At 45.3% G+C, this 14,058-nt stretch overlaps 1 protein-coding gene across 2 annotated transcripts in view; it reads left to right on the top strand.

Moving 5' to 3' along the window:
* Positions 1–1,440: 1,440 nt before the first annotated feature.
* Positions 1,441–14,058, top strand: part of MARS1 (methionyl-tRNA synthetase 1) — a 65,651-nt gene continuing 53,033 nt past the window's right edge. Inside the window, exons 1-5 of one of the 2 annotated variants that reach the window (XM_040340916.1) lie at positions 1,441–1,713; positions 3,158–3,248; positions 4,978–5,056; positions 5,144–5,272; positions 12,175–12,250. In XM_040340916.1, coding sequence (XP_040196850.1) covers positions 1,611–1,713; positions 3,158–3,248; positions 4,978–5,056; positions 5,144–5,272; positions 12,175–12,250 — 478 coding nt within the window. In that variant the 5' untranslated portion in view covers positions 1,441–1,610. The remainder of the gene's footprint in view (positions 1,714–3,157; positions 3,249–4,977; positions 5,057–5,143; positions 5,273–12,174; positions 12,251–14,058) is intronic. The other variant, XM_040340917.1, reaches the window with a different exon arrangement.

Raw genomic sequence — 14,058 nt, 5'->3', positions numbered from 1 at the left:
CGTGCAACAAACAAATAGAGCTTTCTTTTGGTGGTATTTGATCACCTCTGCGGTTTTTATTTTTTGCGCTATAAACAAAAAAATAGAGCGACAATTTAAAAAAAAATTCAATATTTTTTACTTTTTGCTATAATAAATATCCCCCAAAAATATATAAAAAAAACATATTTTTTTCCTCAGTTTAGGCCAATACGTATTCTTCTACCTATTTTTGGTAAAAAAAAAAACGCAATAAGCGCTTATCGGTTGGTTTTCACAAAATTTATAGCGTTTACAAAATAGGGAATAGTTTTATAGCATTTTTATTCATTTTTTTACTACTAATGGCGGCGATCAGCGATTTATTTTTTTCGTGACTGCGACATTATGGCGGACACTTCAGACAATTTTGACACATTTTTGGGACCATTTAAAATGCATTGTTTACTGTGGAAGTGACAATTGCAGTTTGGGAGTTAACCACAAGGGGGCGCTGATGGAGTTATGTGTGACCTCATGTGTGTTTACAACTGTAGGGGGGTGTGGCGTCATCGATTGCGTATCCCTATAAAAGGGATGACACAATCGATGACGCCGCCACAGGGAAGAACGGGGAAGCTGTGTTTACACACGGCTCTCCCCGTTCTTCAGCTTCCGGGGACCGATCGTGGGACTCCAGCGGCGATCGGGTCCCGGGCGCGCGCCCACGACCCGCGGCTGGGTACTAGCACAGTACCTATACGTGCCTGTGCCCAGCCGTGCCATTCTGCCGACGTAAATGTGCAGGAGGCGGTCCTTAAGTGGTTAAAAAAAAAAACACTGGATTTTAACTTGTATGCAACAAGTGTCTAAATTAGGCACGGTCTTGAAGTGGTTAAAGATGGAAGCCCTAAAACCTTTTTTTTTTTTTGGGGGGGGGGGGGGGGGGTTCAAGTAGCTGGTCTTGCCTAGGGTGCAAAATAGTCTAGCACCGGTGGCGGTGTGTTGTCACATTCTGTGTTAAAAATAAGTCTCAAATCAAAAACTCCGGTGGGTGTAACAAGATGTCCGCTTGCCCCCTTCTCACTCTCTTTACTGTCCAGGAGTGTGGGGTGTAGCAAGATGGCGGCGAAAAACTGTCACTTCCGCAGCATTCTGTGATAGGGAGCGGAATGTGACACTGCAGTGGCCCTGCATAGAACGCCACGTATCTAGAACAGCTTGTTCTCAGGAATCGTGTCACTCATATGTAATATTATAGTGTGAAATCTGTCATTCCAAACGGATAACCAGCCGTATAATCTGTCTCCTCCTCTGTAGAATACAACACGTCCGCTCCGTCCACACAACATCTCCTGGAACACTCGGCAGTCGGCATGCTGTACTTGCGTGCGATTAGAGTATTCAGAACACACCTCCGCACGCTTTACACGTCACGCCGTCAGAGAACGACCCATTCCTTGGGAAGTGTGGGAAATGTAGTTCCAGAGGTCCCGCTTTCAGATGACATTGCTGTGTACACAGAGATTGTGGGACTCGTCTTCCCGGCGTCCTCCGCGGTCCATGTGCTTGTAGGCTTTACAGCGCGTTGCATCAGCTGTGCTGGGTGTTGTAGGTGCCGGTTGTTTGTGGTTGGGGTTCATTGAGCTGGTATGAAGCTGTTCCTGAGTGAGGGGAACCCGCACGGGGTGAAGGTGCTGGCCGCAGCTGGGACTTGGGCTGCACAGGTGGAGATCCAGAGGCTACAGCAGGAGGGTAAGAGGTTCAGAAGGGGCTGAGACAAAACATGGGCTCCTTGTGATGAGTGCCCACTGGTGAGACAGGACGTGGGCTCCCCGTGACGTGTGTCCACTGCCGTGACAGGTCGCGGGCCCCTCGTGACGGGTGCCCACTGCCGACCCAGGACGTGGGCTCCTAGTGACGGGTGCCCGCTGCCGACACAGGACGTGGGCTCCTCGTGACGGGTGCTCGCTGCCGTGACAGGACGTGGGCTCCTCGTGACGGGTGCCCGCTGCCGTGACAGGACGTGGGCTCCTCGTGCCCGCTGCCGTGACAGGACGTGGGCTCCTCGTGCCCGCTGCCGTGACAGGACGTGGGCTCCTCGTGCCCGCTGCCGTGACAGGACGTGGGCTCCTCGTGCCCGCTGCCGTGACAGGACGCGGGCTCCTCGTGCCCGCTGCCGTGACAGGACGCGGGCTCCTCGTGCCCGCTGCCGTGACAGGACGTGGGCTCCTCGTGACGGGTGCCGTGACAGGACGTGGGCTCCTCGTGACGGGTGCCGTGACAGGACGTGGGCTCCTCGTGACGGGTGCCGTGACAGGACGTGGGCTCCTCGTGACGGGTGCCCGCTGCCGTGAGCTCCTCGTGACGGGTGCCCGCTGCCGTGACAGGACGTGGGCTCCTCGTGACGGGTGCCCGTTGCCGACACAGGACGTGGGCTCCTCGTGACGGGTGCCCACTGCCGACACAGGATGTGGGCTCCTCGTGACGGGTGCCCGCTGCCGACACAGGACGTGGGCTGCTCCTTGTGCAGGGCCTTGTTTTTTTTTAGGGTGACAACTCTATTCCTGTCTGTTGTCCTTTTTTGTCACATGGACTTCCAATGGTGACTAGAGCTGCACGATTCTGGGAAAAATGAGAATCGAGATTTATTTGTATAAAATGCAGATCACGATTCTCAAAATTTTATTTATTTAAAGTTATTTTCAACACAAAACGGAGCTTATGTGGTTAAATACAGTATATGTAAATCTGATGGACTGTTTACATGTTAAATTTTAAAAGCCGCAGCAAACCTGCTGACCTTACATGCTTGCTAATGTAAAAGAACACCTCTGATTTTTCACATTTTAATCGAGATCGCGATTTTCTTAGTTTCTTCCATTGACTGTCCTGTATAAAATTCATCAGATTTAGACATTAATGGCTCTGTGGGGACTACAATGTACCCTTCACCAGCTTTTATTTTCCACAGATTTCTAACAGTATCAGTCATCTATGTGTAAGCTCTGCATAGTTCCTCAGTTCTTTGACCTCGAAGAAGCCTGCAAATTAGAAAATCATAACGCATGACCTTCATATTTTCATGCTATTTTCTTTTTAGCTTGCCAGCTGTTTTTTTTTTTTTTTATATAATTGTAAAGCTTTTTACTATCCAATGGCATATGTGTATGATTTAATTTGTCTTGTTCTCTCCTAGAAAAAGTTGTTCCCTTCTTGTCACAGCCCAAACTGCCAGCACTAGAACTTGATAATGGGAATTTCCTATTTACTCCAAATGCAATCTGTAGGTGAGTAGACATAGTGTTAGATCTTTTTTTTTTCCTTTTTAGTCTGAATGTAAAAAATAAAATCCACTGGAAAAAGTAAAATTCTAAAGTTATCATTTCAGAATTGATCTGTAATTTCATCAGGTTAAATAAGAAGTATAGCCACATTTTTGGCTATACTTCTCTGATGGATCACAGGAGTGAAGTTTTTTTTTTTTTTCCCTGTGACCTGTTTTCTTCAGACAGTGGGCTAAAGTTGCAGAGCTGGTCCAGACTCTGAAAAGATCCCGACTATATGGTCGGGATCTACCCAGCTGCCTGGACCGGCACCTGGCTCAGCCTCTCAGTGATCCCCCGAGAGCCTGAGCCAGCCCCTCTTACCCCGTCCACAGCCTGGCACACCAATGAGCGCTGGAGGGGCAGAGAGCTGGAGACTGACGGCCAAGGCCCTGTGCTCTGAGCGGAGGTGGAGGACTGAGCGATCAGTGGTGTTTGATTGCTCAGTTCTCACTACGGGGGGTGGGGGGGGGGGCAAGATGCAGCATTAGATCGATGCTGCATCCACTTAGGTGGGTATAAATGTTGTGTGTGGTTTTCTCTTTGTTAAAGCCATTCTTCTCGTTTTTATATACAATTGAATTTTCACCAAGGTGATGGATTTTCTTTTGCAAAATCAGTTAAAGTGGTTGTAAACCCACTTTTTGTACTTTTACCTACAGGTAAGCCTATAACAAGGCTTACCTATAGGTAAGGAGAATATCTCCTAAACCTGCACGGTTTAGGAGATATTCCCCTCGCAATGCGCCGCTGCGCATGCGCAGGGGGGGATCTACGGCGAAAGGACCGGCAGCCGCCGGACCTTGCCGAGTTTTAAATCTCCCGCGCGCACGCGCGGGAGTGACGTCATCGCCGCTCCAGCCGATCACAGCGCTGGAGCGGCGATACCCGGAAGACACGCCGAGGCAAGATGAAATCTCACTCGGCGTGAACCAGGTAAGTGCTACACACCTTGTTCCAAGGTAAGTATTTCATAATGAGCTAATATGCGGTGCATATTAGCTCATTATGACTTTTCCCTTACAGGAGGAAAAAAATAAAAAATTTCATGCGGGTTTACAACCGCTTTAAGTGATCAAATTGCTCTTAAAAAACATTTTCTTGATTTGATCAAGATCTTGTAGTTTGTCCAAAAATGACATAAGTGTAGGGTGAGCATAACGCTGCCAGGCCGCCATTCATATGCCAACTTTTACTTCCCAGTGTGGGAGTTCCAAAGCAAGGAGCTAAGAATAATTATTATTATTCAGGATTTATATAGCGCCAACAGTTTACAACATGGGGCAGACAGTACAGTTACAATACAATTTTATAATGAACGTTGCTGTGCTTTTTATAATTCCAGATTGTCTTCTAAATCCCAGTTCAGACTGGTGTAGGCTCCATTCTCTAGGTAGGGTAGCTCATTCATTTTAGTGGGTTGCCCTATCCTCAGAAATGTAAGGAGAGAAGCTGCGAACCCTTTCTAAAAACCACGCCGCTCGGTATTGCATGGTGCTGCAGCACAATGCGATTTTTGCTGATGCGTGGGGGTACCCGTAAGAATTACTAGCACCCCCTGCATCTCCTAAACGGCAGTGCATTTCTGTCGCACGTTGGGAATGGGCCGATTGTATAAACTTGTCTAACTGGTCCTCGGAGCAACAGAAGTAATAAGGGGAAGTTTACTTTTTTTTTCTTTTTTGTTTTGTAGGTGTTTTTATTTGTCTGCTGGGAAGGAGACGAGTGACCTCATTAATCAGTGGCTAGAATGGGAAGCTACAGAGCTGCAGGTATATTCCCTGAGCATGTCCATACTTGCCACACTGTTACATATAAAGAAAAAATAGCGTGTGCTAACAGGTTTTACTTTGTTCCAGCCATCAGTCTCTGCTGCTTTGTATGCTCATGTGGTGCAAGGGAGGAAGAAGGAAGACGCTCTACAAACGGTTAACAAAGCTCTTGTCTACATTGCTCAAAATATTACAAAGAAAGCATACCTTGCTGGCGTAAGTGTATAAAGCAAAGTTTGTGAACATTTTTCTTACTCATGGGATTAAAGTTAAACTCTAGGCAGATAATAGACTAATAGACCCACAAACTGCAGCTCTGTAAACATTAATACATCATTAAATATAATTTTTATATGCAAGCAGTGTAAATGCCTGAATTTGACTTGGAATCAGACACTAGCAGTCTATCGCATGGTAGAGCTCGGAGTAGGGGAGGGAGCATGTTGATAGTAGAAGAGAACAGAGTAGCAGAGATTAGCTCATCGGTGTGTTGCTTTGTCTTTGACTATCCAGTCACGGGGTGTGTGGTGGGGAGAAGCCTTGTATGTGAAACTGCAGTAGATATGGATCACATCCCCTTTCCTAGTAGAAAGAGCTATGATGTGGGGCAGAGCTGTGTAAAACGTGGAACTGGATGGTCATACAGTGGGGAAAATAATTATTTGATCCCCCTGCCGATTTTGTAAGTTTGCCCACTTGCAAAGAAAAGGGTCTATAGGGCCAGATTCACAAAAGAGATACGCCGTCGTATCTCTGAGAGAATCTATGCGGCTGATTCATAGAATCAGTTCCGCATAGATAGCCCTAAGATCCGACCGGTGTAATTGACTTACACCGTCGGATCTTAGGCTGCAATACTTCGGCCGCCGCTGGGGGGAGTTTGCGTCGTTTTCCAGCGTCGGGTATGCAAATGAGGTTTTACGGCGATCCACGAAGGTTTTCACGTTCGTTACGTCGTCGCTAGTAATTTTTTCCCGTCGCAAAGTTAAGCCTGCTTTAACATGGCTTAACTTTAGACGTGCCATGTTAAAGTATGGCCGTCGTTCCCGGGTCGAATTTTTTTTTTTTTTTGCGCAAGACGTCCGGGAATACGAAAGTACGTTACGCACGTCGCCGTTCAAAAAAATGACGTCACTTCGCGCAAAGCGCGGCGGGAATTTCAAAACGGAGCATGCACAGTACGTCAGGCGCGGGAGCGCGCCTAATTTAAATGGTACACGCCCCATTTGATTTAGGCGGGCTTGCGCCGGACGCCTTTACGTTACACCGCCGTAAGTTTACACGCAAGTGCTTGGTGAACCAGGCACTTGCGCTGAAAACTTGCGGCGGTGTAATGTATAGAAGATACGTTAAGCCGCCGCATTTATATGTGAATCTGGCCCATAGTTTTTTATCATAGGTGTATTTCAAATGATAGAGACAGAATATCAACCAAAAATCCAGCAAGAAAAATACATAAAACAAATGCTATAAATTAGGTTGCAGTTCAATTTTATGGAGGGATTTTCGGCTGATATTCTGGCTTTATCAATTAAAATACACCGATGATAAAAAACTTATAGACCATTCTTTTTAACCACTTAAGACCCGGACCAATTTGCAGGTAAAGGACCTGGCCAGTTTTGCTATTCGGCACTGTGTCGCTCACTGACAATTGCGCGGTCGTGCCATGTGGCTCCCGAACAAAATTGGCGTCCTTTTTTTCCCACAAATAGAGCTTTCTTTTGGTGGTATTTGATCACCTCTGCGGTTTTTATTTTTTGCGCTATAAACAAAAATAGAGCGACAATTTTGAAAAAAAACACAATATTTTTTGCTTTAATAAATACCCCCAAAAAAGATATAAAACATTTTTTTCTTTCAGTTTAGGCCGATACGTATTCTTCTACATATTTTTGGTAAAAAAAAAAAAAATCGCAATAAGCATTTAACGATTGGTTTGCGCAAAATTTATAGCGTTTACAAAATAGGAGATAGTTTTATGACATTTTTATTTATTTTTTTTACTACTAATAGCGTCGATCAGCGTTTTTTTTTTTGTTTTTCGTGACTGCAACATTATGGCGGACACTTCGGACAATTTTGACACATGTTTGGGACCATTGTCATTTTCACCGCAAAAAATGCTATAAAAATGCATTGTTTACTGTAAAAATCACAGTGCAGTTTAGGAGTTAACCCCTACGGCGTCCCCTAATGGTTATGTGTGACCTCATATGTGTTTCTAACTGTAGGGGGCGGGGCCTTTCCTTATATCAGGGAACAGACGATCCGTGAAGAACAGGTGAAGGTGTGTTTACACACACCTCTCCCCGTTCTTCAGCTCCTGTGACCGAGGAGCTTCGGACCGGGTCGTGGGCCCGCGCCCATGGCTGGGCACTTAAAGAGGACGTACAGGTACGTGCATGTGCCCAGCCGTGCCATTCTGCCGACGTAAATGTGCAGGAGGCGGTCCTTAAGTGGTTAAATGGGCAAATTTACACAATCTGCAGGGGATCAAATAATTGTTTCCCATAGCTCTTGTATTCTGCTGCTTTGAGTTCAGCTTTAAAATGCATCTTAACCAAAACCTTCGTTTTGGATAGAATGGTCAAATTTTTGAGCCCCTGTTGGGTTTTGGTTTCTGTATTCCCCCACTATAGAGATTTGTTTTTCTCCTGGTGACCCATGTTGCTAATACATAAAGTGAAAGGAAAATGCAAAAAAAATAACCACCATAACAAGATTATGGATCATCCAATGAATACACTGGTTTTGGTGACAGCTGTCTTTACACTGGTAGTTTAGATTGGCTCTGAAGAGCAATTCACAATCCTTTTAACACAGAACCGTTGCAGCGTGGCCACAGTTACTTGACTGGGTCACGTTTGGCCAGTGTTACTGCCCGCTGAACACAACAGAGGCATTTAATTCTTACTGCCGCTTGTGTACACCCCTGTCCATTCCCTTTTTGAAGCTTAACCACTTGGGATCCGCCTGCCGTCAATTGACGGCTACAGTGCGGATCCCAATTTCCAAACTGCCGTCAATTGACGGCCGCCCCTTAGGGCGGTCCCCGCGCGCGCTCCAGAGCGCGCTGCGGGGAAAATCTGTGTTGGCCGTGTCCCTCGGACACAGCCAATTACAGATCGCCGCGAACGGCCAATCAGAGTGGCCGTTCGCGAGGCGATCTGTGCGGCCAATGAGAGATGATCTCATATGTAAACATATGAGATCATCTCTCATTGCCGTTTTACACAGAGACAGCGGTGCTGTCTCTGGAGAGGAGACGGATCTGTGTCTCTTGTACATAGAGACACAGATCGGTCACCCCCCCTCCCCCACAGTTAGAATACTAAGCAGGGATACATTTAACCCCTTCCTCACCCCCTAGTGTTAACCCCTTCAATGCCAGTCACATTTATACTGTAATTAGTGCATATTTATAGCACTGATCGCAGTATAAATGTGAATGGCGCCAAAAATGTGTCCGATGTGTCCGCCATAACGTCGCAGTCCCATTAAAAATCGCAGATCGCCGCCATTTCTATAAAAAAAAAATAATTCTGTCCCCTATTTTGTAAGCGCTATAACTTTTGCGCAAACCAGTCGCTTATTGCGATTTTTTTTTTTTTTTTTTTTTTACCAAAAATATGTAGAAGAATACGTATCGGCCTAAACTGAGAAAAAAAAATGTGTTTTTTTTTTTAAATTGGGATATTTATTATAGCAAGAAGTAAAAAATATTGTATTTTTTTCAAAATTGTCTCACTTTTTTGTTTATAGCGCAAAAAATAAAAACCGCACAGGCGATCAAATACCACCAAAAGAAAGCTCTACTTGTGGGGAAAAAAGGACGTCAATTTTGTTTGGGAGCCACGTCGCACGACCGCGCAATTGTTAGTTATAGCGATGCAGTGCCGAAAGCTGAAATTTCACCTGGGCAGGAGGGGGGTATATGTGCCCAGTAAGCAAGTGGTTAAAGTCTAAAGCCTCGTACACACGATCGGATATCTGGTGGAATCTAATCTGATGGATTTTTTTTGTTGGATATCCGATGAAGCTTACTTTCATCAGTCTTGCCTACACACCATCAGTCAAAAATCCGCGGTGACGTAAAACACTACGACGTGCTGAAAAAAATAAGTTCAATGCTTCTGAGCATGCGTCGACTTGATTCTGAGCATGCGTGGATTTTTGACCGATGGACTTCCACACAGACGATCGTTTTTTTTCTATCTGTTTTTTATCCATAGGACAAATTTAAAACATGTTCTATATTCGAAAAAATACCGATGGGGCCCACACACGATGGGTTTGTCCGATAAAAACAGTCCATCGGTCTGTTTTCATCAGACAAACCGATCGTGGATGTACAGGGCTTCACTCCAGATTTCTATCACTTTTAAAATAGTTTGTTTGAACCAAGCAGGTTCCTCTGATTGGCTGAGGTGGAGAGATGGATGGATGGCTGAGGTGGAGAGATGGATGGATAATATCACAATCGCCATCTTAGCCAATCAGAGGAAAGCTTTAAAAAAAATGCATGGAGGAAAAATAAAACGGCTTTATGTCTGGTGGTCACCATTATTAAAATTGCCCCCTAAACTATGTCCGCCCCACCTGTAATGCTTCTGCTATATGTGTCTGCATTCTCAGTGATTACAAAATCAGTTGGCATATGGCTGAAATGTTAAATTTGGCCTAGCCAATAATAGGTAAACTGATAGGGCTAGATTCAGGTACGGCGGCGCTTCTTTAGGTCGGCGTAGCGCATCCCCTTTGCACTACGCTGACGTAAGATAGTGAGGCAAGTACTGTATTCACAAAGCACTTGCCTCCTAAGTTACGTTGGCGTAGCGCAAATGGCCCCGCGTAACCCCGCCTAATTCAAAATAGGCAGGTAGGGGGCGTGTTGTATGGTAATGAATTCACGATTCATTACCATACATGTAAATGAAGCGCTGATCGTACGGCGCATGCTCAGTATCGCGTCGCAAATACTCAATGCTTTCGACGTGAACGTAACTTACGCCCAGCCCCATTCACGGACGACTTACGCAAACGACGTAAAACGTGCAATATTCGACACTGATCCGACGTCCATACTTAACATTGGCTGCGCCATCTTTTTGGTGGTTTATCTTTTTACGCCTGAAAACGCCTTACGTAAACGGCGTATCTTACATGCGACGGGCGAGCGTACGTTCGTGAATAGGCGTATCTTGATCATTTGCATGTTCTCGGCGTAAATCGACGTACACGCCCCTATCGGCCAGCGTAAATATGCAGCTAAGATACGACGGAGTAGGAGACTTACTCCGGTCGTATCTTGGCAAGATTTACGCGTATCTCAGTTTTAGAATACGCTTAAAGATACGACAGCGCGGATTCGGACTTTCGATGGCGTATCTAGTGATACGCCGTTGTAAGTCTTTGTGAATCTAGCCCATAGTGTCTAGCACAGCAGGCACAAGTGTTAAATGGTTGCAGTTGCGATTTGAATCCTCCAAGTTTAGAGCTCACTGAAACCAGAAATAAAGATCAGAGGGCCAGATTCACGTAGAATTGCGGCCGTGTAACGTAACCTGTTTACGTTACACCGCCGCAAGTTTTCAGTGTAAGTGCCCGATCCACAAAGCACTTACCTGTAAACTTGCGGCGGTGTATCGTAAACACGTCCGGCGCAAGCCTGCCCAATTCAAATGGGGCGGGTACCATTTAAATTAGGCGCGCTCCCGCGCCGGACGTACTGCACATGCTCCGTTCGCAATTTTCCCGACGTGCTTTGTGCGAACTTACGACGGCCCAACGTGTTTGTGAATCGTGACGTGCGTAACGTACTTGCGCCGGGAAAAAAAAAATTCAAAAGCGACGCGGGAACGACGGGCATACTTTAACATGGTGGAGTAATTTTACACCATGTTAATAGCACCCCTAACTTTGCGACGGGAAACTAAGACTTGCGCCGACGTAACGACGGGAAAAACCTTTGTGGATCGCCGTAACTGCTAATTTGCATACCCGTCGCTGGAATACGACGCAAACTCCACCCAGCGGCGGCCGAGGTACTGCATCCTAAGATCCGACGGTGTAAGTCAATTACACCTGTCGGATCTTAGGGCTATCTATGCGGAACTGATTCTATGAATCGGTCGCATAGATACTCTGAGAGATACGCCGTTGTATCTCTTCTGTGAATCTGGCCCAGAGTTCCTAGCCTCAAACAAACGGTGTCTGTATCTGCTGCTGTCACTCACACTCTATAAGGAAGGTGTATGTTGCAGCATTGGGACCTGTACTGGTCTGCTGTGGTTTACATGTTATAGGATTACACTGAAAAATGGGCAAGGATTCCTGTTGTATGATGCTTATAAGAATGCTCATGATCTTTATTTATCTATATTTTGTTTGTTGGTAGAGTTTCCAGTATAGATGGTAAACCTCCACAGATGGGCACTATGACGAATTGCCCATTTGTGTTATGTTAGATCAGTTGTTGGTTTTATATGACATTAGGAAGGTTTCTAACTTCTGTCAGGTTTCTTTCTGGGTTTCCACTTGAGAGACTAAAGTGGAGTTGTACCCGTTTTTCAGTTTATTGAAAGCCAGCAGCTACAAAAAGTATAGCTGCTGACTTTTAATAAACACACACTCGCCTGTTCCGCGGTTCAGTGATGCGGCCGCTTGAAGCCACGCTCCTCTCCGCGGCACCATCATTGCAACTGTGGGCACCTGGCCGGGCGCACACTGCGCATGCGCGAGTCGCGCTGTGCTCTTTTAATGGCCAAGCAATCTCCTGGAACCTGTGACGTTTCCCAGAAGATTGCAGAGGGAGGGGGAGAGGAGTCGTCACCTGGGCAGCCAGACGACTGAAGCAGGAAGTGGGACAGGAAGTACCTGTCAAAACTTGGTACCCCCCCCCCCCCCCCCAAATATTGCATGCCAAATGTGGCATGTAAGGGGGTGAGGAACTTTTGGGTGGAACTCTGCTTTAAATTTTTATCTCAGTGATCACTGGTACAGGACGTGAGGCAAACTCTCCTTGGAAACCTGTCTGGGTTCTACCCCCTCCCCAACCCTACTGAAAATTAAAATATTTTGTAATATAATATATTTTTTATTTATTTTTTTCTTAGGATGTGCTGTCAGTCGCTGATATTGTGGTCTGGGGAGCTATTTACCCCCTTATTATAGATGGAGCAAGCCTACCAGGTAAGTTTTAGTTGTGTAACCTTTGATAAATGTATTCAAATTTATATTTTACAGTTGGATAGTAAAGCCCCATATCCACAGTGGAGGTCTTCCAGTCAATCCCTGTGGAACCCATTCAAATGAAAGTGGTAAACATTTGACATGAAATAGGAACAAAATATATCCCTTATGTACTTGTCTCAATCCAGAGTGCCATTTCCGTCTGCTGCTTCATTCCTCTGCTATAAGCATGCGTCACTTCTGAAAGGTTTCCCGACACCAGGAGAAAAAGGGTGACAGAGGAGGGCACAGTCTGTGATTGACAGCTTCAGCTCTGCTGCTATATGCTGTGTGAAGGGGGTGTGTCCTTTCATACAATCGGCTCTCAGAGCTCTCCTCACTGATGTAACTTCAGCTCCCTGCCCCCTGCTTTTCAGAGCTGAGAGATCCTGTGTAAATTCTGCACTTTGGATGTAGGGGAAATACGGCATAGATAAACAGGTACAATGTATGTAGGATGATTGGTTTCATCTCTGCTTATCAGCTGAGGCTAGTCACTTCACCTTCTATTCAATGGTAAATTCCAGAGCCTCAGTGTGCAGTAGAATTGGGCAGGGCTTAAATGTGCAGGGCTGTGATGCGGAACTCAGGTTTAAAAAAATAGTATAGTGTATGTATTAACTAAAGTAAGTACCTTTTTTTTTTTTTTTTTTATTTTTTTTTATTGCTCTCAGCCATATGCAAACCTCCAAATGTCCACCCGCTCTTACTTACAGGCTGGACTTGGAAATATGAACAAAGGGATTTGTAGTATACCTAGAACAGTGCGCATGACTAACATGCGTTGGTGGTTATTTACTAAAGGCAAATCCACTTTGCACTACAAGTGCGTCGCTGTAGATCTGAGAGGGAAGATCTGAAATCAGGGGAATCTCTGCTGATTTTATCATCCAATCATGTGCAAGCTTGCATGTCCCCCTCAGATCTACAGCGACTCCCCTTCCAAGTGCACTTGTAGTAAAAAGTGGATTTTTCTTTAGTAAATAACCCCCTTTGTTTGTTACAAGGAGCCATAAAAACACAGTTGAGCTTGATTCACTCTGATGCTCTGACTTTGGCGCACTTGTCGAAACCCATTCAGTGCAATGGAATAGTCCTAATCGGTGCAACTAGAGTCGCTCCAACTTACTTTTGGTCTGACTTTGGTACGACTTGCATTGACTTCTGTTAAAGAACTTTGAAGCTGCCCCAATGTGAACTGGGGGTAAGGAACTATTTCATGAAAAATAGATGACAGGGCCAATAGGTAGTGGATATGTGTGAATTTATAAGGGTGTAGTTTAGTGTCCCCCTTTTTTTTATTTTTTTTAAAGCAGAACTAAACGCTCCAATGCTCGCCTCCAGCAATATGATGTCTCTCCGCTCCCTTGCTGGTACCAATATCCTCTCCCTTTTATTTTTTTGGGGTTCAGGGTCCATGGTAATCTTGATTGGGCATGCACATGGGAGGTCATTAATCCTGACACCGAGGTGTGCCGAGCTCGAGAATATACACTGAGGTTACCATGCTTAACTCTGTGTATGTTTTCAACAGTCCTGTGAAGAGACAGATGACAAGAAGCCTTTATTGCAGTGAAAAGACATTATGACGCGTACACACGATCATTTTTCGGCATGAAAAAAAATTCATTTAAAATGGTGTGTGGGCTTCACATCATTTTTTTTCGGGTTCTGCATTTTTTAACGACGTTTTAAATTATGTTGTTTTTTGGGTTGTAAAAAATGTTCACGTGTGGGTTAAAACGACGTTAAAAAATCCGTGCATGCTC

Source organism: Rana temporaria, chromosome 2, assembly GCF_905171775.1.
Source record: "Rana temporaria chromosome 2, aRanTem1.1, whole genome shotgun sequence".
Taxonomy (NCBI): Eukaryota; Metazoa; Chordata; class Amphibia; order Anura; family Ranidae; genus Rana; species Rana temporaria.
The sequence above is the reverse complement of the archived record's forward strand: the minus strand, read 5'-3'. Positions and strand labels throughout refer to the sequence as shown.